This window comes from Naegleria gruberi (assembly GCF_000004985.1).
Source record: "Naegleria gruberi genomic scaffold NAEGRscaffold_90, whole genome shotgun sequence".
Classification (NCBI taxonomy): Eukaryota; Heterolobosea; class Eutetramitea; order Acrasida; family Naegleriidae; genus Naegleria; species Naegleria gruberi.
In genome coordinates this window covers 33955-61784 of record NW_003163237.1, presented here as the reverse complement: position 1 = coordinate 61784, position 27830 = coordinate 33955, and the positions used below count along the sequence as shown (strand labels likewise).

The 27830-nt window shown below is 33.7% G+C and overlaps 14 protein-coding genes across 14 annotated transcripts in view; 9 read left to right on the top strand and 5 right to left on the bottom strand.

Annotated features, from left to right (window-relative positions):
• Positions 1 to 23: 23 nt before the first annotated feature.
• On the bottom strand, positions 24 to 3833 carry NAEGRDRAFT_76086 (uncharacterized protein; the record flags this gene model as incomplete). Its single annotated transcript, XM_002668938.1, has 3 exons — positions 24 to 2098; positions 2279 to 3512; positions 3567 to 3833. 3 exons carry the CDS (start codon positions 3831 to 3833, stop codon positions 24 to 26), a joined length of 3576 nt encoding a protein of 1191 aa, XP_002668984.1.
• A 186-nt stretch (positions 3834 to 4019) lies between these two features.
• Positions 4020 to 4532, bottom strand: NAEGRDRAFT_76085 (uncharacterized protein; the record flags this gene model as incomplete). Its single annotated transcript, XM_002668937.1, has 1 exon — positions 4020 to 4532. The coding sequence occupies one exon, from the start codon at positions 4530 to 4532 to the stop codon at positions 4020 to 4022; it is 513 nt and encodes a 170-aa protein (XP_002668983.1).
• Positions 4533 to 4700: 168 nt separating this feature from the next.
• NAEGRDRAFT_54499 (uncharacterized protein) lies at positions 4701 to 6152 on the top strand (the record flags this gene model as incomplete). The annotated part of the gene is made up of 1 exon (XM_002668963.1): positions 4701 to 6152. One exon carries the CDS (start codon positions 4701 to 4703, stop codon positions 6150 to 6152), a length of 1452 nt encoding a protein of 483 aa, XP_002669009.1.
• A 444-nt stretch (positions 6153 to 6596) lies between these two features.
• On the top strand, positions 6597 to 10670 carry NAEGRDRAFT_82271 (uncharacterized protein; the record flags this gene model as incomplete). The annotated part of the gene is made up of 2 exons (XM_002668962.1): positions 6597 to 7486; positions 7763 to 10670. The coding sequence occupies 2 exons, from the start codon at positions 6597 to 6599 to the stop codon at positions 10410 to 10412; spliced, it is 3540 nt and encodes a 1179-aa protein (XP_002669008.1). The 3' UTR covers positions 10413 to 10670.
• A 128-nt stretch (positions 10671 to 10798) lies between these two features.
• Positions 10799 to 11932, top strand: NAEGRDRAFT_76082 (uncharacterized protein; the record flags this gene model as incomplete). Its single annotated transcript, XM_002668961.1, has 1 exon — positions 10799 to 11932. One exon carries the CDS (start codon positions 10799 to 10801, stop codon positions 11930 to 11932), a length of 1134 nt encoding a protein of 377 aa, XP_002669007.1.
• A 214-nt stretch (positions 11933 to 12146) lies between these two features.
• On the top strand, positions 12147 to 13235 carry NAEGRDRAFT_76081 (uncharacterized protein; the record flags this gene model as incomplete). The annotated part of the gene is made up of 1 exon (XM_002668960.1): positions 12147 to 13235. The coding sequence occupies one exon, from the start codon at positions 12147 to 12149 to the stop codon at positions 13233 to 13235; it is 1089 nt and encodes a 362-aa protein (XP_002669006.1).
• Positions 13236 to 13410: 175 nt separating this feature from the next.
• Positions 13411 to 16197, bottom strand: NAEGRDRAFT_54495 (uncharacterized protein; the record flags this gene model as incomplete). The annotated part of the gene is made up of 1 exon (XM_002668936.1): positions 13411 to 16197. The coding sequence occupies one exon, from the start codon at positions 16195 to 16197 to the stop codon at positions 13411 to 13413; it is 2787 nt and encodes a 928-aa protein (XP_002668982.1).
• A 290-nt stretch (positions 16198 to 16487) lies between these two features.
• Positions 16488 to 17015, top strand: NAEGRDRAFT_76079 (uncharacterized protein; the record flags this gene model as incomplete). Its single annotated transcript, XM_002668959.1, has 1 exon — positions 16488 to 17015. The coding sequence occupies one exon, from the start codon at positions 16488 to 16490 to the stop codon at positions 17013 to 17015; it is 528 nt and encodes a 175-aa protein (XP_002669005.1).
• A 47-nt stretch (positions 17016 to 17062) lies between these two features.
• Positions 17063 to 18369, bottom strand: NAEGRDRAFT_76078 (uncharacterized protein; the record flags this gene model as incomplete). Its single annotated transcript, XM_002668935.1, has 2 exons — positions 17063 to 17702; positions 17810 to 18369. The coding sequence occupies 2 exons, from the start codon at positions 18367 to 18369 to the stop codon at positions 17063 to 17065; spliced, it is 1200 nt and encodes a 399-aa protein (XP_002668981.1).
• A 315-nt stretch (positions 18370 to 18684) lies between these two features.
• NAEGRDRAFT_76077 (uncharacterized protein) lies at positions 18685 to 19173 on the top strand (the record flags this gene model as incomplete). The annotated part of the gene is made up of 1 exon (XM_002668958.1): positions 18685 to 19173. One exon carries the CDS (start codon positions 18685 to 18687, stop codon positions 19171 to 19173), a length of 489 nt encoding a protein of 162 aa, XP_002669004.1.
• Positions 19174 to 19493: 320 nt separating this feature from the next.
• NAEGRDRAFT_76076 (uncharacterized protein) lies at positions 19494 to 20222 on the top strand (the record flags this gene model as incomplete). The annotated part of the gene is made up of 1 exon (XM_002668957.1): positions 19494 to 20222. The coding sequence occupies one exon, from the start codon at positions 19494 to 19496 to the stop codon at positions 20220 to 20222; it is 729 nt and encodes a 242-aa protein (XP_002669003.1).
• Positions 20223 to 20644: 422 nt separating this feature from the next.
• Positions 20645 to 23927, top strand: NAEGRDRAFT_76075 (uncharacterized protein; the record flags this gene model as incomplete). The annotated part of the gene is made up of 2 exons (XM_002668956.1): positions 20645 to 23404; positions 23451 to 23927. 2 exons carry the CDS (start codon positions 20645 to 20647, stop codon positions 23925 to 23927), a joined length of 3237 nt encoding a protein of 1078 aa, XP_002669002.1.
• A 353-nt stretch (positions 23928 to 24280) lies between these two features.
• Positions 24281 to 25867, bottom strand: NAEGRDRAFT_76074 (uncharacterized protein; the record flags this gene model as incomplete). The annotated part of the gene is made up of 1 exon (XM_002668934.1): positions 24281 to 25867. The coding sequence occupies one exon, from the start codon at positions 25865 to 25867 to the stop codon at positions 24281 to 24283; it is 1587 nt and encodes a 528-aa protein (XP_002668980.1).
• A 1097-nt stretch (positions 25868 to 26964) lies between these two features.
• Positions 26965 to 27830, top strand: part of NAEGRDRAFT_76073 (uncharacterized protein) — a gene marked incomplete at both ends in the record, with an annotated part of 1975 nt that continues 1109 nt past the window's right edge. Inside the window, 2 exons of the mRNA XM_002668955.1 lie at positions 26965 to 27267; positions 27376 to 27735. Coding sequence (XP_002669001.1) covers positions 26965 to 27267; positions 27376 to 27735 — 663 coding nt within the window. The remainder of the gene's footprint in view (positions 27268 to 27375; positions 27736 to 27830) is intronic.

The window sequence follows — 27830 nt, the reverse complement described above, 5'->3', positions numbered from 1 at the left end:
TTACAGAAACTAACAGATTTTGATTATTTTCTCTTCCTTCTTGCTGTTCTGGTTGCGGTTTTCTTCTTGGATTTACCTTCATCCTCACTACTACTTGCTCTGTTTTCATCCTCACTTTGGTTTTTCTTTCTTCTATTGGAAGATTTTGAGGTTGTGGTTGGTTTTTTAACTTGCAAATAAGGAGCAAATAATACCTTCTGTTCTTCATTTAGGATATCTTGAATCTTCTCTCCCTTATTATTCTGTATGGAAATATCAGAAACTGTCAAAAATGTTTCAATAAAATTGCCAGATTCTACAGCATGAAAGAGTGGAGTTTTGCCTTCATTGTCTTGCAAGTTGAAAATATCGTTTCTGTTGTGAGAGGAAATGTACTTGATTAAATCGTTGAGCATATCAGATTTGGTATCATAATTTTCAGAATTACAATTTTGGCATATCATATGAAGAACAGTTCTTCCTTCTGTGTTTTTGGAAGTCAACCAATTGATTAATAGGTCTTGGCTTAATTTTGAATCTATTGTAATTTTCTTCCTCTTTCTTCCTGCTGCACTATCAAGGATAGCATAAAGATATGGGAACATTAAACCATCAATTAAACAAACATCCAATAAACTTAGATTTAGTTCTTCTGTGTCTCGATCTATTAAAGGTAAATTATTTGCCCTTTCTATTAATTGATTTAAATAATATCCCCATGATTGTGTTTTTTTCCAAGGAACATTGTGAATGTTGTGATTTTTTGTAAAAATGATATTGAAACGTGTACTAAAAAGCTTGAACTTTTCCTTAAAAGTCAATCCGTTAATTTTGGTTTGTAACAACCCTACTTGATCACTACATTTCGATCCAATCAATATTTGTACTATCTCTTCATTTGTGAAATCATGTTTGTACTTATCACAACTGATGATTTCATAACAAGTATGAAAATTGTCATGTTCAAATGCTGCTCTGAAGTGTTTGGGTGTCCATTCTACCGTATTTGGATTATTAAAACGGTCAATAAACAAGTTTCCAATATTCAATGATCTACTCTTTGCAATTTGTTCTAAAATTGATTCACTATTTTGGAAAGTCTCATTTCCAAGCGCATTTAATACTTGATTAGAGTTGTCGAGGTAAAGTATTTGACCTAGTACTGCATCTGATGCCATTAATTTTGCAATTTGAATTATATTGATAGGTCCAAATGCTTCATCATGATATCTGTACTTTTCAAAATATCTTAAGAAATCGGAATGCTTGCTTGTTGTATTGCTCCATCCACTTTTTTCATGTTCAAACCCTAAAATTCCTTCCAAATATTCCCAACTTATTTGTCTAGCGCCAGATGTGGCGATTGCAAAAAATAATGAATCAATTTTCTTATTAGGTATGTCAATAATATTCTCCAGTAACTTTGGAGAGAACAGTGGCTTATCAGAGTAGAAGGCTCTGTAAAATTCAGCTTTTTTATAGCTATCTCCCCATAAAAAAAGCAAAAACATTAGAGGTGAAATTTTGCAATTTGAAAAGGTTTGTGGTTTGATGAGAGCCTCCTCAAGATTTTCCAAATACTTTAAGATCTTTTCCACAACTTCTGTTTGATTTGTCATGGAAAAAATCAATTTCATCAAGAAAATTGACTTGTTGAAATCGAGATTATCTTTTTCATAAAGTGTTGTTGATAGCTCTGAGAGCGCTTCATTCAATTTACATCCTCTTGAAAGAAGATTTGCAATAAGTTGTAGAATTGCATATGATGAATCAAGTTCATCCCTAAAAAATGCAGTCAAACTTGTTGGATCAAACATTTCAATAACAATAGCAAGTAATGATTTGGAATTGTAACGCTTTGTCAACGTTTCTTCTGAAATTGAATTCATTAAGGCTATGAAATCTTCATCAGAATGAATTTTTTCTTTTAAAAAATAAATAAGGGGAAGATTACCATCTTCATCAACTAAATTGGCATCCACTCCGTGTGTAATTAACAGGCAAGCAATGCCACTAGCTTTGGTTAAATTGATTAACTTGTGCAATAAGTTCCAATTTTTTTCAAATTTTACATCATTAATGGATAAACCAAATTTTTGGTAGGCTTTTGCAAAGGCATCTATAGTGTGATTAGTAGATCAGTATTATTGACATTATGCTGTATTTCGATTCGTTTGACAAAACGAGCAAGAGGATCATAGCACTTGTTGTTTTTCATTTGAATAAATTCTACAGGTAATGCATTAATAAGAGCTATTAAGAGTTGGAATGGTTATTAAAAATAAGTAAAGAAACATACATGGAGAGCATGGATGAATATGAATCAAGTTATTTCCTGTTGTTGGACAAACATACTTGATATTACAACCAATATTGATCAGTGAAGAAACAACTCTCTCCTCAATAGTTTTACAAGTTGTAATATACAAGTGCAGAATATTCATATTCTTTTCATCCCCATTCACAACACCATTCGCATCACCTAATGTAACAAGAGATGGATTCAAAGTAAATAAGAATTCAATGATATCTGGCAGTTGGGATGAGTTATTATTCTTAATAATCCATAGTAGTGGATTAATTTCACCATCAAATACAAGTGGTAACTCTGACTGTTCAAATAGAATTTTACATGTTTTTACCTTTGATAATTCTGATAATAAATGAGAAATAAATTTCCAATGGTAGATTAATTTTGGAGAGAGAACATTTTTGAAAAATTGGTTCTCTGCCATATGATCAAGAACTTCATCATTGGTAATGTGAATGATATTTGAGTCTGAATAAAATTCTGGATAGCCATAACCTTGGTTGACTTGTTTTTCAGTATGTTGTAAAATGAAAGTAATTAATTCTTTGCTGTAGAGAATTTTTGGTAGTGAGAGAATATCCAATCTCCTTAGAGAAAAGTGTTCATTCTCAACAAGATAGGTGAATAAAGAAACAACATTTTCTGGAACAAGTACATTTGTTGCTACTAGGTTGGAGTTATCATCATTCTCTCTAATGATAGAACTGAATTGCGTTAAGTATCTATTATTGGTAATTGATTGAATATCTGTAATTTCTTGTTTGTAAGTAATAGCAGCTCTTCTTTCAATATTCTTGGTGGGATCAAGTGCAATTGGTAAAAGGTAAAATATCTCCATAGTTTGTAATTTGGAGAAAAGTCTCAAAACATTGGGTGGAAGTCTAACATTGGAATATCCAATAGCTGGCACCATTAATTTTTCAACATTTGGGAATAATAAAGCCAAGAATCTTATACTGTCATTGTTTCTAATAGTGGTAGTATTCTCATCATACCACGGATATTTGTATTTGATTTTTTCATCATTAATATCGTATCTTTGAATCAAATCTAGCTCCTTTACTTTTTGACAAAGTTCAGTGTCAAATTCATCTAACCATTGTTGTGAAATACTTCTAATATTCAAAAAGTATGGAAATGGAGGAATATATCCCATAATCATATGAAGAACAGGTCTAGGTAAGTAACAATCAAATTTTGGTAAATAGAAAAACCCTTGTTCCTAAATTATTGATTTGTAATTCAGATGATATGATTATACAAGAATAAAACTTACAAAATCCAATCTCTTTGCCCTTTTACTTCTGACATCCAATAAACGTTTCGTATTGATTTTACCAGATTCACCAACTTCATCGTCCACCATTTCATCATCGTTATCTTGTGAATCTCCTGCAACTTCTTTGATTCGTTCTTCTGTTGTCTTTTTTACCTTCTTTTTCGGAATACGAGTGCTCTTCTTTACAGTCTCATCATCATCTGTTGATGAATCAACAATAAGATGATCATCAGCGTTTTCTTTGGCACGCTTTCTTGTAATCATTTCTTTTTCTTTTAAACGACAGAATATTAAATATGTGAATGTTTTTTTTATCATACCAATCTAGCTTGTTCTGGAAATCATTTTTGTGTCTTTTTAAAATTTTGTAATATTTTAAAAATAACAATATTCTTGCCATGAACTCAAGCTTATAATTTTCTTCTTCGAATGAATTGAAATCTTCTTTTACTACTGGTAGATACCCTTCATGTAATTATTTGCCTTTTGTTTGAATCCTTCCGGTTCATCTAAAAACTGCCTTCCAGCCTTATAATTTTGTGGATCGAGTGGATTGGGCTCAAGCATAAGGAATAGAACACCAACAAAGAAATCCTTCAATCCCATCGTTGGTTTGAATAAATACCTCAAGTTCAAATCCACCAAACCATTTTCATCAATATTCGGATGCCAAATTCTAGTTTTACAAATAATATTAGGTGCTTTATGAGGATATTCATGAGGAATGATCAATTCAAATTCATGTGGATGATTCTTCCATATTCCTTCACTTGGAACAATGGTAATAGTCATCTTATCCAATTTATTAGTATCTGCAATGACCAAGTGATCGAGCCATTCCTTGTCCAGATTTTCTAGCTCTTGCTGAATACGAAGTTGATATCCAGGCACTCGAGCAGTAACTTCCTTTGGACACGATTTCTTTTGTTCCTTTTCCTTTTGAATACGTTCTTTGGAGAACATGGGTGGTTTCTATTTTTTTTGTAATTAAAACGATGCATAGTAGTTCAGTACTTTTGCATTCTATTAATTGAACTCTATTACAAATATTAGTAATTAAATTATTATTATTATTTCATAAATTGAAAGTAAAAAATGAAAAGATTGGGAAGTGCTTTGTCTGTGAAGAGAATGTCTTCACGGTTCCCTTTTAAACATCAACAAGAATTCAATTTTTCATTTTCATCATCAACTTTCTCTTCTTCTCCATCAAATAGCATTGAAACAATAAGAGTTGAAAATCTAGTGATTGGAAGTGGAGTTGTTGGATTGGCTATTGCTGCCAGATTATCTAGAGAAGCCAACAACAGCAAATCATCAAGTGTTTCCAAGTCGGATTATCAAACTCTTGTTGTGGAGAGAAATTCATTCATTGGCATGGAAACAAGTGCTCGGAATAGTGAAGTTATTCATGCAGGATTGTACTATGAACCAGAGAGTTTGAAAACTAAATTATGCATCAGGGGAAATTCATTATTATATGATTTTTGTGAAGAATTTAATATTCCCTATAGAAATATTGGCAAGTTTATTGTTGCCAATTCGAGTAATGATCACGATGTTGAATATTTGAATAGTATGAAGAGGAAAAGTAATGAAAATTTTGAAAAGTATGATGAGAGAGGAAGAATGAAGAAATTAGTATTCATTTCAAAGGAAGAATTGAATGAGAAGGAACCTAATGTTAAAAGTGATGTGGCTCTCTATTCTCAGAGCACTGGTATTGTTTGCTCGGCCACTCTAATGTCCAGATTGTTGGAAATGATTCAATCAAGTGAAAATTCAACATTTATTAACAATACCAAAGTTCACAACATTTATCAATACAATAATAATTTCCTTGTGGAATTGTGCTGTATTGGACAACATGGTCAAATTGATAGAGTGAATGTTATTGCTGATAATATTGTAAATAGTGCTGGATTAGATTCTGAAAGAATTGCAGAATTGGCCTATTCAGATTTTACAAATGGTATGAATCTTCCAGAGCAATATCATTTACATTATTTCAAGGGACACTACTTCAAATATAGAGCTTCTCATCAGATTAAACATTTAATCTATCCAGTTCCCCCAGATAGTAAGGGACTTGTTCATGGTCTTGGAACTCATTCAACTCTTGATTTGAATGGAAATTTAAAGTTTGGACCTGACAGTAATTACATTGGTAAAGCTAGGGATTTATTCCCAGAGCAATATTCCAAACAAATGGTTGGAGATGCAAATATGGATACACTGTCCTATCGATTATATCCTCATTATAAGATTGATAATGTGAACAATGTGAGAGGACAAGCTTTCTTCCAATCCATCTCAAACTACATGACAGGTTTATCCCTAGAGAATTTACATGCCGATTATGTTGGCATTCGACCAAAATTACAAAAACCTGGAGACAAATTCAGAGATTTCATTATTGAAACTCTTTCTGATGCTCTGCCAAATAACTCTAAAACACCAACACTCTCCAAGCAGTTCATCAACCTTATTGGAATAGAATCTCCTGGCTTGACATCATCTCTAGCAATTGCCAATCACGTAGCCAATAATTTATTGAATATTTCAATGAGGAACAATTTTTAAACCACAAAGTTCATTACCTGTATTTTAGAAGATAAAAAAATGGATGGACGAAAACCACAGTACACTCTCGGATTTGTTGGTGATCACGCAAGTGGTAAAACGTCACTAGTTAGGAGAATGTTGTTCGGAAAATATATTTCCGATCCCAAATCTATCACTATCAATGATATCAGTCTGAGTCATCTTTCTGCAAAGGCTATAACAGAAATAACTTCTTCCACTACTCATAATTATGATCCTTTTTACAGATTATCACCAACAGTACATGTTTATTGGAATGAAAATCTAATATTTAATTTATTTGATATGATACCAACAAGAGGAGCAGTATGCAGAGGTTGGATAAAAGGTGTATCCTTTTGTGATGGAGTTGTATTCATGATAGACATTTCAAAATTTATGGTATCTAATAGGCAACAAGTGGCAGATGAAATTATTGGAAAAATGTTATTGGGAATATTTTCCACTTCTTCAGTTGTGAAAGATTTAATTATTGTCATTAACAAGATGGACCTTGTTGATAACTCTTTGGAATTATTTGATTTTGTGCGAATTTATATTGAAAAATCATTCAAACAAATGCAAACTTTCAGAAAGACAACATTGAAAATTATTCCAATGTCTTTAATGAATGAAAAAAACATTGTTCGTCCTTTCGGAAGTCCATTTGAACAGTATGATACCTTTCTTTCGTGTTTAAGAGAATTGAAACCATATCCATATGACCATACTGCTCCTTTTCGAATGATACATTTTGATACTTATAGTATGTATGGTCTAGGAAGAATTTGTGCTGGAAAGGTAATTTCTGGAATGGTTAGGAATACCGAAGAGTTTGAGATTTGTCAATCTACGCTTCGAAAAACATTTCAATGTACATCTCAAGGGCAATCTCTAATGTCTTTCTATGACAGTCTCACAGTATCAGTCGCTGGTGAGTTATTGGCCTGTAATTTATTCAGAGGTTGGGCACTGATAAATTATGACGACTACTATGGTCCAATGACCTTTTTCAATCGTTCAGAAACAATCTGCAAACCATGCACATCCTACTTTACTGTAAAATTAAGTGGACCAGTTTGTAACATGAAGTTTAATCATTTTATCAAGGAACTAATGGTTTTCTTTTTTGGATTTAAGGCACATGTTGAGTTAATTTCAAAATCCAAACCATTACACAATCAACAATATATCTATGCAACATTTAAGTTCAAAGATAACGAACCAGCATTTACCTTAGAAAAGTTTGATGATGTTCCAGAAATGAGTAGAATTACCCTCTTCCTAAATCGAGTCATTGGATATGGAATTGTGACAGATATCACAAATGACAAGTATTATTCAACTTGCTACACATTTCTTCATTCAAGATTATTCGACTCTCATTTCCATGATATTGCATTCCACTTTCCATCCCAACAACCTTAATAACATTTCACACGCAGAGTTCTAAATAGTTCTCTTTGTAAACATTGATTTACAATGTTCTTCAAGAGACTTCAATTTCAAAACTTCATTTTCACACCTTTGCCAAATGTTCTTCTCTTATTTTCATAATCACAAATTGTATTTTTAGAATTAAAAAAAAAGTTCATCATCAAAATGAGCAGATACTTGGCAGAACTTGATTATTGTTCGGATGATGATGACGAGTATAATGAAGAAGAGAATGAATGGTCCATCGAGGAACAACGTTTAAAATTATATGGCAGAGAAGAGTCTGATGAAGAAGAAGATGAAGTGGACGGAGTGGATGATTTGGTTGATCACTTTAAATCACACTCGATGGTTTCTACTGGTGAACAGAAGAGAATTGTTCCAAAGAATAAGAAGAAGAAGGAACAAGATGATGCCAATAGAATTATCATTGTACAAGTTGAAGAAAAGAAGAGCAAGGAAAACGTGAATTGGGACTCTGTTTATAGTAAATTGGAGAATAGAAAATTGAATCAGATGAAGTTTACTATGAAGGATATTGAAAGCCACAAATTGCACTACGATAAAGTTGATACCTCTCGTTTTGAAGTGACTAATAGTGTTGCAGTAGACAATTCCGACGATGAAGATGCTCAACAACGAAGAAAATTCAAAGTATTTGAACAAAAAGTTATCAAACAAAGTGTTGATCTTTCCCTTGGTAAGATGGCTGGATCTGCTCATGGCAGTCTTGTCTTTTTATCAGGAGGTGGTAAATCAGGAAGAATTTATTCACAATTAGTTTGTTATGAAGTGAAGGAGAAAAAGTGGGTTGACATGAAGGAAAATATGTTTAATTATTATAGAAAACAAAACCTTACCGATATGTTATTCCCTCCTGCAATAGAAGGCCACATCATCCTTATTTTGGGAGAATATTTGATTTGGTATGATTTCAAGCATACTTGTATGGCTTTGAAGAATTACTTGGAATTGATTAAACCAACACCTGCCAATAAGATTGATAAGAGTAATCCACCAATTCCTGTTTGGATGAATGTCTCAGTTGAAACAATAACCAAGGCAGTTAGAGAAACAACAGGTCATTCTCTTTCGAAATCCAATAATGAACCTAAGTTCTGGTCTTTTGGTGGCCGTGATGTTAATGGAGTTTTAACAAATCAATTTGTTGAATATAATATGGTGAGAAGAACCTTCTGGAGTAAAGTTCAAAATGGAGTTATTGAATTCAGCATGACTAGAGATTTGGCAAATATTGCCAATCCAAAGGCCATCCCTTTACCAAGAGAAAATCATGCTCAGTGTACTGTTGGTAATTCTATTTTCATCTTTGGTGGTAATTATACCCAAAAGGACAACTTGTTGAATGATCTTCACAGATATGACATTGTCAGTAAGAAATGGAATGAAATTGACTTGACCTTTATTCCACCACCAATGAGAAATCACTCCCTTTGTAATTGCATTGACCAATACATTTACCTTACTGGTGGTATTTTGCGTGGCAATACTATCAGTGATGTCATTTACAGATTTGATGTAAAGAATAATGAATTTGCAGTCATCAATCCAGGAGGTCCATCAGAGTATGTCTTGTACGGAAATGGAATTACTACTCCAAGAGACTTGCAATTACCAAGAGCTGATCATACTACACTCTACGATCAAGGTCAATTGTACATGATTGGAGGTATGACAGATTATGCCAAGAGAAGTTATTGCAAAGAAGTTGTTGTCCTCAAGGAATGTTCTGATATTGGTGTGGAAAATAGTTCTTACATTTATCTTAAGAATGAATTTGAAAAACAAGCTAATGGTGATCTCAGTGGATATGACCTTATTTTGAAAGTTGCTGAAAGAACCAGTGGTGAAACTGAATACATCTATGTCCACAAGTGTTTGGTTTCATCCAGATCTACCTATTTCAAGGACTTGTTGGTCGGTCTCAATGATGTAGATATGGTTGATGGAAAGTCTATCTTTGAACTCAATGACTATCACTTGGATACCATGAATATTTTCATTAGATTCTTGTATACTGGTGATATTATTATTCCTGATACTGTCAATACTGAATGTTTGCAAGAATTATTGAACATTTCCAAGTTGGATATTGATCGTTATGGAATTATTCTCTCCGTTTGCGACCAAAAGAGACTCTACTTGGATAGCTCTACTGCTGTTTTGAACCAACTCAAGCACGATTGCTCTGCATTGTATCAAAATATTGAAGATACTATGGACAATTTTATCAGAGAGCCATGTGCTGAGAATAATTATGCAGATGTTACCATTCAATTATTAGATCCACATACTGGAGAGTTGCTTAATGAATTGAGAGCTCACAAATTATTCATCTGTAGATCCAATTACATCTCAACAGTTTTCAGCTCTGGAATGGAAGAAACAACCACAGGTGTTATCAAGTTTGATGAAATCAGTCTTAATGGTCTCTTGAGTGTCCTCAAATATTTGTACACTAATGAGATTATTGTTTCTATTGAACATGCTGTAGAAGTATTCATCTGTTCACTTCTCTTCCAATTGAACGAGTTGGCCAACTATTGTAGAACTATTGTCATCCAACATATTACTGTTGATAATGTTTTGGAATTATCCTTCTTGGTCGATGTTTACAATGACTTGGCTCTCAAGAACAACTGCATCAAATGTATCAGCCAAAACTTTGAAGAAATTTCTAAGCGTGATGGATTTGAAAACTTATCCTCTGAAATCAAAGGAGAAGCCAGAACCAGACACTTTGAAATGGTTAAAAAGTTGACCAAGATGAAGGCCAAGGAAAGAATGAAAGTTAAAAAGTAATTCCTTGACTGGAACAAGCAGATCGCAACAGAAAGTTTCTGTTGTCTCTGAACATTTTGTTTTCTGCTTCAACAATGGTATTGAAATAACTGGATAATAATACTCAATATTCAAGAGTTTAATTTTCCTCATATTGATAGAGTATTATCTTGAAAACTCTGAACGATAAATTACAAATCAAGTGTAGACTAGGATGAAAGTGTCTACTGGACGTCTTTTACCGTGCTGGAGCAGAAACAAAATAAATTATTGTGTGATAAATATTCTAATGCAGACATAGATGATTTATCTTACCATAAAACTCTCGAGATCTTTCCAGTGTGTGAAAATATCGAATCTGTCAACTAGAAATGCATGTTTTCACAATAGAAAAAAACAACAAGACAATGGAATCGCTCTTTATTCACGGATATGAAGAGGAAGCCAAAAACACAACCGAATGGCAACAATTAAACAAACAACTCATCACTCCGTACAATGCAGAAGTGGTGGAAGAGGAAAATTATGTGAAACCATTTAGTAACAGCAGGTTTTTATGGGTCGATTCTGATTTGGATTATGTGAATGGAATGGTTTCGACTTCCTCTTTGAAAAAGATTATTCTTCACTATAGAATATGGAAATCAGATAGAAATACAGAGACGAATCCACGTGTGGTGTTGCTTGTCCATGGAGTTGGCTCAAGTACTGCAGGATGGAGACATTGCATCGATTCACTCTTGGAGAAATACGAAATGGTTGTGGCCATGGATTTGCCTGGATTTGGTTTTAGCTCCAGAACCATCGGACTTTCACATTCTAGATGGAATCGAGCATTTTGGTGCATTCAACTCATGAATCAAATTTCCAAATCAATTCTTGTGGCCGAAACTCAAATTTTGTGGACAATTTTCTCGCACTCCATGAGTTGCTTGTTTTGTCCATGCCTAATTTGGATGGTCAATCAGAAGGAATGGACAAACTTTGAAAATTATTTAACTGATTCTAATTCTAAACGATTTTTTCAAATTGACCATCTAATAATGGCTTCAGGAACTTATTTCCAATCAAATCTGTCAGAAATGTTGAGCTATTCAGTTGTCCAATCTATAACTAGAATGACACTTCGAATGATTATGGGAAAAACAGCCATGAGTTTCATTCTAAAGAGTTCTTTCAATAGAAATCCAACAAATGAAGAGTTATTGAGCTATACCATTCCTATTGGCATTCAAAACTCAATTGACTGTTTTGTTGACATTTTAATTTCATTTAAAGCAGATGATGAACAATTTTCAATGGAGAAACATTTGGAAATTTTGAATCAGTTGACTAAATGGTGTAGAGTGACTCAAATAGTTGCAAAATTGGATAATGTTCACTCAATGGAAGAAGCTTTGAAATTCAAGACAATTTTGGAAAGTCAAGAAAGTTCTAAAAATGGAAAATTTGTTTACAAATTATTTGAAAATGCAAGTCATTGCTTGATGGAAACAGAAATCGATGATTTTAACAATTTCATCTCCAATGAATTGCAATAATAATTTCAAAATTCAATAAATACAATACATTACAATATTTTACAAAAATGATATTAATATTTAACATTTAAACTGATAAATATTAAAGAACTTGAAAGATTGAAATATTCCAATTGAAGATTCGCAGTTCTTTAATTATTTTAATTATTAAAAACTTCAAGTATTGAAATTTACGTCAAGTCCGCAATTCATGCGAAAACAAACTTTAAAAAAAATGCAACAAGTTGAAAACAGCTCCCACGACTCATCTTGTTTATTTCCTGATGAGATAAATGGACACACGATGGAGGTGATGGCAACATCGGATTGGAAATTATTAGAACAATTATTAATCAAAGAAAATTCTGAGAATTTCGACTCACAATCATGGCCAAAACCTTACCTGAATAGTCATTTCATGATCGTTGATTCTGAATTGAATTTGTCCACGAAATTTATTGAAGATAAGGTCAAACAAGTTGTGATTCATTATCGGATGTGGAAAAATTCAAATAATTCAACAGCCAAAGTCTTGTATTTACTGCATGGTTTTGGCGGGAATACTTTTTCTTGGAGGATGAATGCGGAGGAATTAATTTCCAAATTTGATTTGGTTGTGGCCATAGATTTACCTGGATTTGGATACAGTTCAAGGGAAATTGGATTGAAACACACAAGATGGAATAGAGCTTTTTGGGGTTTGCAGGTTATGAGAAGGACACTACTGGAGTTGGAAACTTATTCGAAACAAGATTGTGAAATTTCATGCTTTATCATGTCTCATTCAATGAGCTGTGTCTATTCACCAGAATTGATTTGGTTGGTCAACCAGGAGGATCCAGAGTGGACACGCTTTTCCTTACATTATCTCTCCAAAGATTCGTCAAAATTCGAACGATTTTTCAAAATTACTAATCTGGTATTCGTGTCAGGAATGTACTATGTCCAAACTTTACCAAATTTGTTAAATTATTCAATAATCCAATCTGTGTCCAAAGGAATGTTGAAACTATTCGTTGGAAAGAGCTCAAACAAATGGATGCTAAAAAAGGCATATAACAGAAATCCAACGGATGAAGAAGTGTTTGGATATTTGCTTCCAACTGATTTGAAGAATAGTGTGGATTGTCTGATGGACATGACCATAGCCATGAAGCAGGAAAATGATAATGAAGAGCTCACGGAGAGACACAATGAGTTATTGGAACAATTGAGCAGTTATTGTCATGTAGTTCAAGTCATGTGTCTTAAAGATACAGTTCACTCTTCAAAAGATGCAAATAGACTTAAGGAAATGTTAGAAAGTAATATTCGAAAGAAATGAACAAGCTATACCAACATACATTTAAGGAATTTGATCGAGCCATGGAGTGATGGAAATGGATTACAAGGAATTTAATAAGTTTTTCATGGAATATTTCTCAAATAAATAAACAAGTTATCATGTTTCGTTTCACTTTGCAGTTTACGAAACTTGAGTTTATTATATAAAATTACATTTAAATTTCAAAGTGAATATTCTTCAACTTGTTATTTTCCACAAGTTTATGCTTAGCTTCAAGAGAATCAAATTCCACATAAACAGTATCCAATGCCTTACATAATGACAATTTTTTCACATAGTGCATGGATATGGAATGTGTACGAATCAATCCTAAATGAACTTCTTTCAATTTTGGAATATTTGGTAAATTGTCAATCATGTTCAATTCACCTGAAGTTCTAGTTCTCAAATTCAAAGCAGTTAAATTAGAAGATTGAGATGAAAAGTGTGAATAGATGTGGTTGATACCTTTTTGAGTAACACTAGTCTTTTCCAAAGATAATCTTTCCAAATGTGGATGAGTTTGATCTGAGAGGAGGTAAATAATATTATCATTGACATTGTGATTGCAATCGAGAATGAGAACTCTTAATTGTCTGCATGATTGAATGATTTGTTTGTAATCTTCAGAGGCAACAGGAGTTACTGGATAGTAAACAGGTTGGAATGCAGTTACTGGTCCTTCAGATTTCAAGATTTGAGTGTAAGGGAATGAAGTTTTGGATAAATCGAGAATTTGCAATTGATTGGCTAGGTTTCCAATTGGTGAGAGGACAATGCTATCGGTTGTACCTCTGATCATTAAATTGGTAATGGCACTTTGAGATTTGGACAAGGAGAGAATATTTTGAGTAGTCAAAGTTCTGCAATGATTGACTTTCAAAGTCTTGATGTGACTATTCTTGGAAACATCCAAATAGCCATCAGTTAAATTGTGCAAATTGACCAATTCCAAATGAACCAAAGATGGTGAGTTGGCTTCAACTAATCCTAAAATTCCATTTTGAACCCCTGTACAATTTTGAATGACCAATTGAGCAATGGTTGGATGATTGTAGAGATATTTCAAATTTTGATCATTGCAAGCTTCACAATTATTGATAGTCAAATGTTTCAAAGTTCTATTGTCGGAGATTGCCTGGAAAGTGGATTCATCCATATTCACACCAGGAACGTTCAACTTGGTCAAGCGTGGTAATACTTGTAAGAGTTGATTGGTTCCCTTGGGATCCCATTTGCCCATTCTAATTTCGATTGAGCTCAATGATTGGCAACCATATGCAAGTGTGCCAAGTCCAATTTCATTGAAAATTCTAGAAGGGGCAATTTGAGAAAGGTTTAAATCCTTAACAACCTTGGTGTCTAAAAATACAGTTCCTGAAACGTTCAAGCTAGTGAGACCTTTGCATTTTGTGGCTAAGAGGTTGCATGTTTCATTGTTAAAGTTATCGAAATAGTCAACCTTCTTCCATTTCAAATCGCCTGAGAATTTACCTTCTCTAATTGAAACTGGAAGTAATTTGTGATCAATGGAACATCCATTGAAATATTCAACATTCATAAAGAATGATTCACGGGCAAGTTGTTCAGAAACTGATCCAGTTGTTCCTCTCGAAATTGAAGCCAAGTGTGGAATATTCTTCAACAAGTCATTGACCAAATGTTGTTCCAGAGTATGTGAAGTGGTAGAGAATGAAAGTGAGGAGAATAACAATCCAACCTCTCTCTCAGATTCATTATTGGATGACTTTTTATCGTTCTTCAAGGTGGATTGAGTTGGAACTGCACCACTATTGGCAACTCTCTTCTTGGCTCCATACAAACTCTTAACAAGAGCCATTGTGAAAATTTGCTTTTTCAAAATGTTAAAGAATTGCTCCACCTCTTCAAATGAATTAATATCCAAATCCGAAAGGAAATCTGAATCTCTCATCTTTTGAGTCATGGCATAATATTCATCATAATATTCGGCATCTTTAGGTCCACCAGTTGGAAGAAGAACCGATGGAGATGCAGGTTGAGTCGTTGGAGTTCTTGGACTATCCATTCGACTCTCCTTCAAATTTGAACTAGATTTGGATTGAACAAAGACACCCAAATTACCACTCAATGATCCACTTCTTCCCAATGAGCTGGTACTGTTACTTGCACCACTTGTTGGAGTACTTGGTTTAGAGTTATTTGCTGGTTTTCTAGATTGAATGGCATCCAAAGTAGCTTTCAGAGCTTTTCCATAAATATTCAATCTATTAACAATTCCTTGTTCTTTTGATAATCTCATTTGATAATCAAAAGGACAATCAATATTAATCAAATTGACCAATTTTTGATGAATTTGTTTTGTGGACATGAGATGACAAGTATTATCATTGTTTGATTTTTCAAAAAGGTATTCAAATTGACCTTTCTCTCTTGAACTCTCAGCTTGATAAATAGATTCAATAGTAAACAATCCTTGTTCATTCTTTTTGGCACATGACAGAAGTGGATCAGGAATTTGCTTATTTGGATATACTAAATAGTGATCTAACAATTGTCCACCATTTTGGAAAGGTTCAATACCAGCAGCTAAATGTGAAAGAGAATGATGCTTATACACTGGATGTCCAATTAATTGATTAATTGGCAAGTGACAAGTTACTGGCAAGACAACAAATCGATGAACAGAAAAATCATAAAATTGCAAAATATGTTGAATTGATGATAAATTCAATTTTTTTAAATGTTCAGCAAGTTGCAAATCGTCTCTTGTCAGATGAAGATGATGAAATGTAAAATTATTGTCAGTTGCCAATCGTGAAAATAAATTTGCTAATTTTGGACGAGGTGGTGGAGGTGGTGTATTATTTGTTGGTGTTGATGGTGTTAAAGATGGAGTTGGTGTTGTTGATGGTGTTGTTGTTTGATTATTATTGTAGGTTGTTGGTTTGTTGGGAGGAAGAGGAGGTGCTTGAATTGTCATTTTTTTTTAATCTTCTTGTCATTCGTTGATGTTTGACAGGTTTTTATCACCAGTTCAACAAGGTATATTGTTTATTTTTCATTCTTTTCAAAATCTCGTTCTTTCCACACCAATGATACATTACTTTCCATTCCACAATAATTTTTCTCATCCTGCAAAAATTTCACATTCAATAATTTAATAATTCACCATTGAACTGTTACCAATCCAGTAACACTCCTTAACTTCCTCACAAGCTCCGTTTCTCTTGATCTTCCACCAACCAAAATCTTTAAAAACTCCTCAAAAAAATGTCTCCACAAAGAAGTACCCACAAAATTCATCTCAACCTGTTTACTGTGATGATTGTTTTGTGTCTGAATGTTGTTGTTTTAGTGTTGGGAGATAAGTTCATCTTTAATCATTATGGAGACATGGACGGATTTAGTGGAAAAATTATTCAATTGACCTTTCCCTATATTAATAATACGACAAATACTTATTATTTGAGTAGGACTGAGAAGAGAGCCTATACTGATTGTAATGAATTTAGAATTGGAAGTTACAAGATTTTGAGAAATAGTTTTTGTGGAAATTGTAAAGTTTTGGATGATTCATGGGTTGGAGATCATGCCACTGTTTCAACATTGGTTCCTTCCATGTATCCATTGTGTTATATTGAAAAGGATGGAAACCAAACTAATTATCGTGTAGTGGCCATTAATTTCCAATCTCAATTGCAAGCTACAACTGCCTCTGCAACTCCGTATTGTCATGAGGAGTGTGGAGCTGAGTGCTGTAATTCAAACTCTGTGGTTGCCTCAATTAGTTTGAAATAATTGAAATAAATAATATTATTTATAGTAATAGTACTAGTACAGTATTATTATTTAATGATTTGAATTCTGTGATTGGAACAATCGCTCACATATAATTCTCCTTTGAAGGAATCCAAAGCCATACCTACATTATGGCTAAATTCTATTGGAAATTCCTTAATATTTTGAATGAAGGATGGAACCTCTTCGTAGATGTAATTATGTCGTCCAATACTGTCGACATAGTAACCCTCTTTGAGGATGGTCAATGTGTTTGGATCGGCCATGGTCAATCGTGGCTTTGTGAAAATTTTAACACAATGATTTCCACTATCTGAAATCAATAAACGATTGCCATCAACAATGACAGCGTATGGAGTTTTAAGAAATGGTGTGGCATTTGATAAATGACTAGTCACAGTCTTGGCATTTGAAATTGCATTTCCAATAAAGTTTCCATTTGTTGAATCGAATAATCTAATGCAATTATTCTTTGTATCGCAAACGTAGAGCACATGATGAATTATTCCAGAAGCTTCAATTTTATCCAATGATAATCCCCATGGCTTGTCCAAGATTGTCCTTTCCTTATTCTTCAATGATTGATTCTCCTCGACAATTACTGCCTCATTGGTAATTACATGTTTGTTTGGAGTATTTCCAAAACTTTTAATAAATTCACCTGTTGAATATTTAAACTTTTGAATTCTTTAAATATTCATTAATTGTTGTTAACAAATTAATAAATTAAATGTTAAATAAAATTTCATATAAAATTAAATGTTAAATCGGATTTGGAAAATATGAAAATTTACCTATTATTTCCATAATCACTAACAAACATGCAATCATTCTTTAAATCTAAACAAATTGCAGATGGTGCATTAAATTGACCATTTTGTGTTCCACAACCCTTTCCAATATTTCTCACATATTGTCCAGTTTCAATTCTGAAAACCTTGATGAGATGATCGTTACAGTCGGTGGCCAACAACTCTCCTTTAACTTCATCCACACAAATTCCATGTGGATGTTTCACATGAATCTCACTCACAAAAGCTCCATCCTCTGCCTTGCAAATCATTACTCTATGATTCGAATAGTCGGAAATTAACATTAATTTACCCAGAGATGATTTATGAAAGAGAGTAACATCGAATGGATTCAGCAATTGTTCCCTATCACTTCCTCTTGTGAAGAATGATTTTACAAGTTGATGATAGGATTGGAAGGAATGTCTAGTGACCACAACAGAGGGAGAATGAGGTGAAGATGATGGTGACATGGGACTTGTGGAGGTTGTTTTAGAGTGGAGGTCGTGTGGTTCCGAAGTGGTGGTGGTGGACACTGAGAGGTTGGCATATTCGTCAGTCATGATAATTTTTTTCTTATGGGCAACAATTTAATTTTGGCAATTGACTTTGATAGCTGGCATCAGAAAGGAAGTCAACTTGTTTGAGGTTCATGTTTGTTGATAATGAAGCTACACAGTGAAAACTCTAAGAGTGTAATGAAATGAGAGCCATAAATAGTTCAGTTGGTCTAATGTGACATTTTGTTGTAAATTTCATGTGATGATTTTTGAAAGAATAACAAATTTCTCAATATTAAAGTAAAATGATGAGGTGAATATTGAAATTGCCCATTCTAGTTTCATAATAAATTGTAAAATGTTACAAATCTTTAAAAAATGTCATCGTGTGTTGTTTTGATTTTCAACGATTTACAATCTTCTCCACTTTTGATTGCAAAATTCCGACAACAACAAGCCCATCGACTACACACCATACGAATCAATGAATTATTTAATTATCTGTGGAGTATTCAACGGATGAATCCGTACTATCGAACAGTTGATTACAAATCAAAACATGAGACTCGAGTTTATTGTCATCCCCATCATCAAGTTCCACAACTTTTGAATACTGAAACAATTGCATTGATGAAAGGAATGGACAAGGGTAAACCAATGAGTGATCGTGAAGCACTTAGTTATCCGGAAGAACATAAGCCAATGATGAAGAAATTAGAGAAATTATGTGAAAAGGTTGGAAGATTACAAGCTTTCAGATATCATGAATTGTACGAATGTCATCTTGGAGGTTTTGAATATGAAATTAATGCATACGGCATTGGTGGGATATTTTTCCTGGTATTCCACTCAGAAGGAGATTGGTAAATCATCTACTTTCAATGAATTATTGTAAAATATATTACAAAATTATATTATTGGAATTATATATTACCAGTGACTTACAACCGAGAGTAGAATAAATAATCAAGTGGGTTCAATTTAAGGAATGATCCCTTAGAATTCAAGTTCTGTTGCTATTCAGGAATCGATGGAGAAACAAAGAGTTTCTGCCCTTTCTCAAATCATCATGCATTTAGGTCAAGTTTAACCACGGACTAAATGCGGTGTTAATACGCATAGATTTTCTATTGTTTGATGAGATAAAGAATCTTTATCAAGCTTGCAACAACCACAATCAAAAGAAAATGTCTCAACATATTGCATCATCACCATCAGAAGACATTGAAAGAGTCTACTCCTTCTGGTTTGGCAAGATTACTGCCTATGAACATCGTGTTAGAATTGATGGAATTAAAGAATCAATGTCTGTGTGGTTCTCAGCAGGAAAAGATCCCGAACAGAAGAAACAACTTGATTCTGATATTAAAGAGCAATATGAAAGTTTGGCTATTTCGGGCAGAGAAATGGCCAAGAAGTTGTTGACAACAATTCAAGATAATTCATCAACAACTTTCAATGAGGAAGTATTTGCAGAGTTAACAAAATCATCAGAATGGTTCTCCTCTCCGAAGGGAATGATTAGTTTGATCATTTTGTTTGATCAATTCTCTAGAAATATGTACAGAGGATTGGCAGAGAGTTACTCCTTTGATATGTATGCTTTGGCAATCAGTAAGAGAATTCTCTCGGATAGACAGTTGTATAATTCCTTCAAGACTTTTGAGAAGATTTTCCTCTTGTTACCATTAGAACATTCTGAGAATTTGATGAACCAAGAACAATGTATTCAAGAGTATGAATTGTTGGTAGAGGAGGCTCCTGAAGATTTAAAAGGCTTTTTCCAATACTTTGTCAAGTATGCTCGTATGCATCATGACTTAATTGAAAAGTTTGGTAGATTCCCCTTCAGAAATCCAATCTTGGGCAGAGAATCAACACCAGAAGAATTGGAGTCCAAAATTTCCTTCCTTTAATAAATCATATGCCACAACAAGCTACCTGAAGAATAGAAAAAGAAAATGATAAAATGTATCGACAAGCCGTGTGATGATTTTTTATTTGTTGATTTTTTGAAAAAATTACCGTTACACAAATTATCAATAAGCAAACAACGTTACCATGCCCTATCAGTTTTCATTGTTTTCATAAGGATAAAGGAGTTCTTAAATGTTCCTCATAAAACCCATTCACCTTATGCATTACACAATGAACTCGTTCCTTCATATTTTTAAAAAATTATCAACGGATCTTCTCTCTGCCAAAATCATCACCACCCGATAAGAGTATCTCTCTTCATCATCAAACTCTATCAGCAAGAAACAGTTTTAACGAAGATTCTATCGAGATCGATATCGGATCATCCAAACAACAATATTTTTGTACATAATTAAACAACATGTTGGCATCATTACGATCATCAATGCTCGGAAAGGGAGTAACTTGTCTTTCTGCTTCACAGTTTGATTCCCTGCTGAAGGAACCACAAATGTTCAATCAATCAACTTCTCCTAATCAATTATTTATCTATAAATTTCAAATCGGATCACAGGATATCAAATCATTGGATTTGTCTCGAATGATGAACACCCTCAAATTCATACAAAGTAGGGAAGAACAAACAGGGAAGGTTTTAGAGACGAGATCATTAATTTCCATGCAAGTAATATCTGTCAATGATTCATCCAATGAGAGGTGGAGGAAACGAGTAGATACCTATACAAAACACTCGGAAAAGTTCAATCATAACATTCCATTGATGGGATATTATGAGAGACAGTCGGATGGTGGCATGACAAGAACTCTCTATCTGGCCTCGTTACCATTTGTTGAAGAAGTCAATGAGTCACACAGTCGTGCCATTGATCTCATTCAAAATTGGTACCTGTTCAAGTATAATAGAGGTTTATCAACACTGAATAATGTCAAATCAGTTGAAGAACTTTTAGAAAGTGGTTCGGAACTGTTATTCAGTGACTTGAATTGTATTGTGAAATTATTTAGTGATTTGGCTAGTGGGTTGTCAGAATTACATGCTAAAGGGCTCACTCACAACTCTATTCTCCCTAGAAATATTACCATGTTTCATACTGAGGGAGGTTTTGAATTTCTCACCACAGTTCCTTCATTTGGATTGGATAATAATGTAGATGGAGTGAATGACGATCACATGTCTTACTTTTCACCTCAAGTATATTCTAGATTTGAGGAAGGTGTTGAGGAAGTTTTCACAACTCAAAACGATGTTTTCATGCTTGGCACATTATTCATGCGTATTTTATTAGGGGAAGAATTTGATGCCAAACAAATTGATTCTGACTATTGGGATTCAGAAATTGGTGATTTCAAAAAGACAATTATTGCTCGCTTTGGAAAGATTGCAACAGGAACCAAAATTGAAATTTTAACAGATTTGGCATGTAGATGTGTTTCGCCAAGTGAAGATTCTCGACCAACCATTGATGAAATTGTTGGAATTTTAACACCCTTGGTGGTACAATCATATGGAGCCAGTACTCTTCAACGAAGTTCGTCACTATCTTTTGGCCAACAACAAGACGAATTGGCAATTATTAGATCCATGGACGAATCTGATGAAGATGACTTGGAGATGGAAAATGAAATCTATGCCGATTTTGATGAGGAGGAAGAACAAGATATTCCTCTACAAAACATGCAAGCTAAGGAAAGTTCTATGGGTGAACTTCCAGGTTCTGTTTATCCACCTTCACTTCAGTCAGAGATTCCATCTCAATCGCTTGTTATCAACTCAAAAGAAGGTCCTCCTCCACCACCATCTAGAGGAAGCGTAGTTAGCATGGCACCACCAACACCTTCTCTAACAAGAAATGTTTCATCTGATAAGGTAAAACAGATTTCTAAAAAATCTGATTCTAAACAAAGCAGTTCATCAAGCTCAACACAAGAATACGATATGTTATCTAGGACTACATCTAACAAGCTTTCAACTCCTACTGGTGCAGTATCATTTACTACCAGTGCTGCTACAAGCAGTTCGTTCCAACCGTATTCTCCAAAACCAACTATGGTAACAGCCAATATGATAGCATTTGAGTCTTCTGTACCAAAATCTGATTTGAAAGAAGAAATGAAAGAAGGAGAAGCAATCAATGAAGAAAGGAATAGACAAGAAGAATATCAAAGGCAGAAAAGGTCCAAGAACATATACGGAGGGTCAAGAAGAAGAGCTGTCGAGGAAAACAATGAACTAAAAGCAAAGAAGGATCAAATTGAGGAAGAGATTAATGAAGAGGAAGAAAGAAAAAAGCAATTAGAAAAACTCAAAAAGAAGAAACAAGCACGAAAGGAAGAGAAGCCACAGATGAACATGGATAAATCATTAAGTAGTGCACCTAGTAGAAAAACTTCTCACTCAAGCCCTAAAATACTATACGATGATAATGATGATTCGTATGGTGGAGGTATGGATAGAGGTATTGATAGATTGGCTCAACAATCTGCAAAGTTAGACCAGACCCGTGAATTAAGGAGTGAAAAGTTTTTAGAGGAAATTGAAACACAAGAAAGGAAATCGAAATCAAAATCTTCCTTTTCATTTAGTTGGAGAGATTTGCTTTCCATTTTCAGTTTCTTGTCAAGAATTTTTGGAGGTTCTAAGGCTAAAGCAGAAGCATGTGAACCAACTAGTACTCCATTATTTACTCCAATCACCCAAGACAAGCCAGTTATTCTTGAAACAGAGGTAGCACAACTTGATGATTCCCTCCAAAAGAAGGAAAAATATATTGTTCAAAAGCGATTGAGTGATGGCGCCTCAGCAATTATTCTTCAAGTTAAAGACAAGGACACTGGTGATGTTCATGTAATGAAACGTTTTAGAGAGGGTGTAGAAAGTGATTATTTAAGAGAAGTCAAGTGTCTGAAACTCTTCTCTCACAAGAATATTGTTCAATTTGTTGATAATTTTTCATATACTGAAACAACTGATGGAAAATCCGTTAAGAGTAATATTGTAATTATGGAATATTGTACTTTTGGAGACTTGTACAAGCTGAGTATGAGCTTTACAACTGGAAAACCAAAACCAATGAGACCTTTAAGAATGCTCAAGTTTACTCTTCAATTGTTTGAAGCCATTGCCCATATTCATGAATATGGCTTTGTTCACAGTGATATTGTAAGTTTTCTCATTTTATCATTTGAAAAATTAATTGCAAAATTAGAAACCTCAAAATATCTTCCTTGCAAAAGATGGAACTCTCAAATTGGGAGATTTTGGATTCACTGTTAAGGAGAAGGATACTGTAGCCGGTGGAACACTCCACTATCTTCCTGTTGAACAAGAAGAAGGTCAACCAGCAGTTCTCGCCAGTGATTTGTACAGTGCAGCATGTTCCATGTTTGAAGTGTTGGTAAAAAAGAAGGTGAGCTTGAAGAGTAAGCAAGGAGCTCCAACAAGTTTTGAAGAGGTTTGGGATCAACATAACAAGAATAACATTCACTTCCACAGAAAAAAGTACAATCCACATGCTATGGGACTCTTTGAGGTTTTCAAGAATTGCCTCGAAACAGATCATACCAAGAGAAGACCAGTTAAGGAAATTGTAGAAACATTGAGAGGTTTACTTCAAAACCACTCTGCCACTATGGTTCAAAAGAGATATAGAGGTTATCATGCAAGAAAGTCGTTCAAGAAATGAGGTTTTTTTATTGAATGAGTCCCAAAACTTGATCAAGATAATATACTAAACATCAATGTTCCAGTTCAGCCAAATATTTTGCTCCTTTACCGAACTCATTACCATTCATCCAGAACGCTTTGATTTAAAATCTCCAGTCATCTGTGGATACCACTTAGTTACTGGTTGTTAAAGATTAGGATAAATTAAATGAAAATTTTTTGAGATGAAAGTTGTCCTTTGGCCGTTTGCAAGCAATTTGACAGGTGAACAGGAACCAATCTCGTATTGAAACCCCAAAGGTCAAAATAGTTTTTATTAAGATACTGAAACTGGAAACATTTGTTTACAAATACAATATTTGTTTGGATTACTTATTGAACATAAGGGCAACCACAGCTAATATCCTTTCCATTAACAACTGGCATGCAACCAGAACAAACATACATATATGGTGATGAATATCTTGTTTGTGCAGTATTTTTGAATACTAATCCAATACATTGGTTCTTTCCAGTTGTTGAGATTGCAGAGATTTGACTTGCTGGTCCAGTATTTGTTCCAGGATTAATCTTACAAGTAGTAGCACCTACTGGACAGTTGCCACGATTGAAATCAAAATAGAAAGTGTCGTCTGCATTTCTGTGAATGACAGGTTGCAATCCAACAACAAATGATGGTTCATACATGCTATTGATATAGACTCCAACAAAAATAGTATCATCAGTAATACTTCCTGATAGCCCTCTTGAAAGACTGATTGGGGTTCCAAACTTTTGTAATTGATTAGTACGTAAATCAAGTTTGTAAGCTGTGAAAGTTTGAGGACTGTTGGCTTCTGCTTCTCTCTTGGCATTGAAGGAGTTGATCAAGTTTTGAACATCTCTTGATCTTGTTTGCATGTAACTTTCATAAACTTTCTTCATATTTGCTTGTTTAACTCCATTTGGGAAAGCTCTCCAGATTGGAATTGTGTCAAATGTGACAGGGACTGGATTTGCAGCAAAAGTTGCAGTTCTTTGACGAATATTGGATATTTGAGGGTTTCCACCAACAATGTCCACTTGTGAAACTTTGTGATATCTAATGTAACCATTTGGAAGTTTGGAAACATCTGATGATCCATCAATTGTAAATTGTAATTCCTGAGAGAGGTATTGTAACATTTGTGGATCATTGTAACAAGATCTAACTGAGGCAGTCATATCAACAACACCTCCATACTTGATACTAGTTGCAATTGAATCACCAAATGAATTGATAACTTGCATGTATAAATCCCAATCCATTTGATCAGGCAAAATGTCAATAATTTGTTGGAATTCATCTGTAACTTGAAGACCAAGCGATTGAACAGTATGTGTAAAGATTTGTTTTTGGGCATCTACAATAAACAAATCACCTTCGAAATACTTTGAAAATATCAAATCAATTCCCATATCAGAATGACTATACAATCCATTAAATACAGATTGACCATCACTTGGATGAATCATTGAAAAGTATTCGTAAGCAGTTTTCATTGTTTTTGTAAATGTCAATTCACCAGAAGCACCACTTGCAGGAGCTGATTTTAATATTTGTGGTTTAATTGAGTGATCATCCCTACTATATCCAACACCAGCCACAATCAAATTATCCATCATACCTCTAGTCATATTTCTTGCCAACAATGATCTGACATTATTTGGAGAACATTCAACACCTCTCATGTTAATAAAACATCTCTTCTCCATCTTTCCTATTTGTTGATTCAATTTTGCCAGAAAATTAGGTAAGGCTCTCAGTTGATTTACACCATGACCCTTAACAAATAAAAATCCTTCATCAAATCCTTGAACACCAACTTCATATTGATAACGCTGATCTTCAAAAATATTAAGGATGAAAATACCAGCGGCGCAAACAAGAATCAAGAGCTGTAAAGCTGATGAAGAGATGCATCGATGATTTGATAACATTTTTTCTTATTAGTTTTGATATTTGGTCTCTGAAATGTTACATATATCGCGCTCCTGTAATGTGGGGTTTACGGTGGAGGATATTTTTGGACCCTTAAATTATCTGAGATTTTGTAAGGAATTGTAAAAATGGAACAGCAAGATAACAATTCCCAAGATGTAGTTATAAAATATGATATGTGGCATTACATTGTCTGTCACTATTGGATTGAAATTGAAGTCTCCTTCTCTAGTTGTTGAGAAAGTAAAATACAAAGTATTTTTGAGACAGTCAGTAGAAAAGAGAATTTTAGTGGTTTCAATAAGTAAAATTTTAAAGCCTTAATATCTTAATAAGAAGCGTCGATGGTTTAGTGGTAGAATACGTTGCCATCGCCGTGACCCGGGTTCAATTCCCGGTCGACGCATTCAGAATTACTTATTATTATTTTGCATTTCAACTTTCATTTTCTCTTTTTCAACTTTATTTAAAACTCAACTTTTATTACTACCTGTACTCGAAAAATCATGTCGTTAAACTCAATATCCATTTTGTAATTGTATTTTATTGAGCGAGTATTAGAGTTGTGGTAGTGCGGCATGAGTTTGTCTGCCAATACCAGCTTGGTCAATTCCAATTCTTTTGAAGGTTAATTATCAAATAATCTCAAACAAAACTTACTTGAAATATCCCTATTATTTGGAAATTAAATTGTTCGTGGTTGGAATGACATTTTTTTTTTGTAATAATTATTTGTGAAAGTTTGATGGAAGAGATTGCGATTTGTTTGGGGTGTTGAAGAAGGTGAAGTTGTAAAGTTCAATATTTTGAATATTTCTTAAAATTCTATATTTTACATTAATAAATTCAACTGTAGATTTTCTTTGGTGGGAGAATTGGCAAAAATACGCGAAAGACCATTTCATTCAGCCAAGGAAATATAATTGTTAGGAATGCAAATGATCGAGCATTATTCAATGATTTGATAATTAATTGTTGAGGTTAAATAAATAGAAAGTCTCTATTAGTACTTACTGTTTATTATTTAATTAATTATCAGACATTTGGCTGATGATGGGAGATTGAGAAAGGAATTGACATTAACAATTCATAAAAAATGTTTAGATTGGTGGCTTTTGTATTTTTATTCATCATCACAATTTCGTTTATACATGCGGCCGATGAAAAGTATTCTAAACCAACACTAAACGAAATTACATCCATTCCCAAGTTTACTCCCACCGATACTAATCCACTACCAAAATCCTATGCTGGAAATCTACCTATCCGAAGTGGAAAAGATAGATTATTCTATTGGTACTTTCCAAAAACTAATTCGAATATAAATGATGAAAGAAAGGATTTATTAGTCATGTTGAATCGTGGACCAGCTTGTTATTTTGCTGAAATGTTATTCTTGGTAAGTATTTTGATTAGAAAAGTTTTTATTCGAAACTGGTCTTTTCCGAACTATAATTTGATTAATTTATTATTTTAATATTTTTGTAACGATAAATTATGAAAATAGGAAAATGGAGTTTTTCAAATCGATGCAAATCAAGTTTTGACGCTCAATTCAAAATCATTTCATCAATTTGCTCATGTTTTGTACATTGATTCACCTTTGGGAACTGGATTAAGTCAATTTTCGACTGAAGTTTCGAATTTTGAATCATATGGTAAATTAATGTTTCCTGGAAATAGTTTGAGATTAAAAACAGTGTTTCCAGGTGCCACCAAATATGTAGTTAAGGATTTACAAGATGCACTCATTGGATTCTTTACTCTTTTCCCTCATTTATCACCAGATAAGAAGGGAAGTACTTTGAATTTCTATACTCCTGGATATTCTGCCAAGATGATTCCATATTTCATTAAGGAAAATTCAGTTGGTGGCAGTTTCACAACAAAATTCAAGATTTCGAGTATTATTTTGGGAGATCCATTCTACAACCATCACTTCAGTATGCATCTTATGCAAAT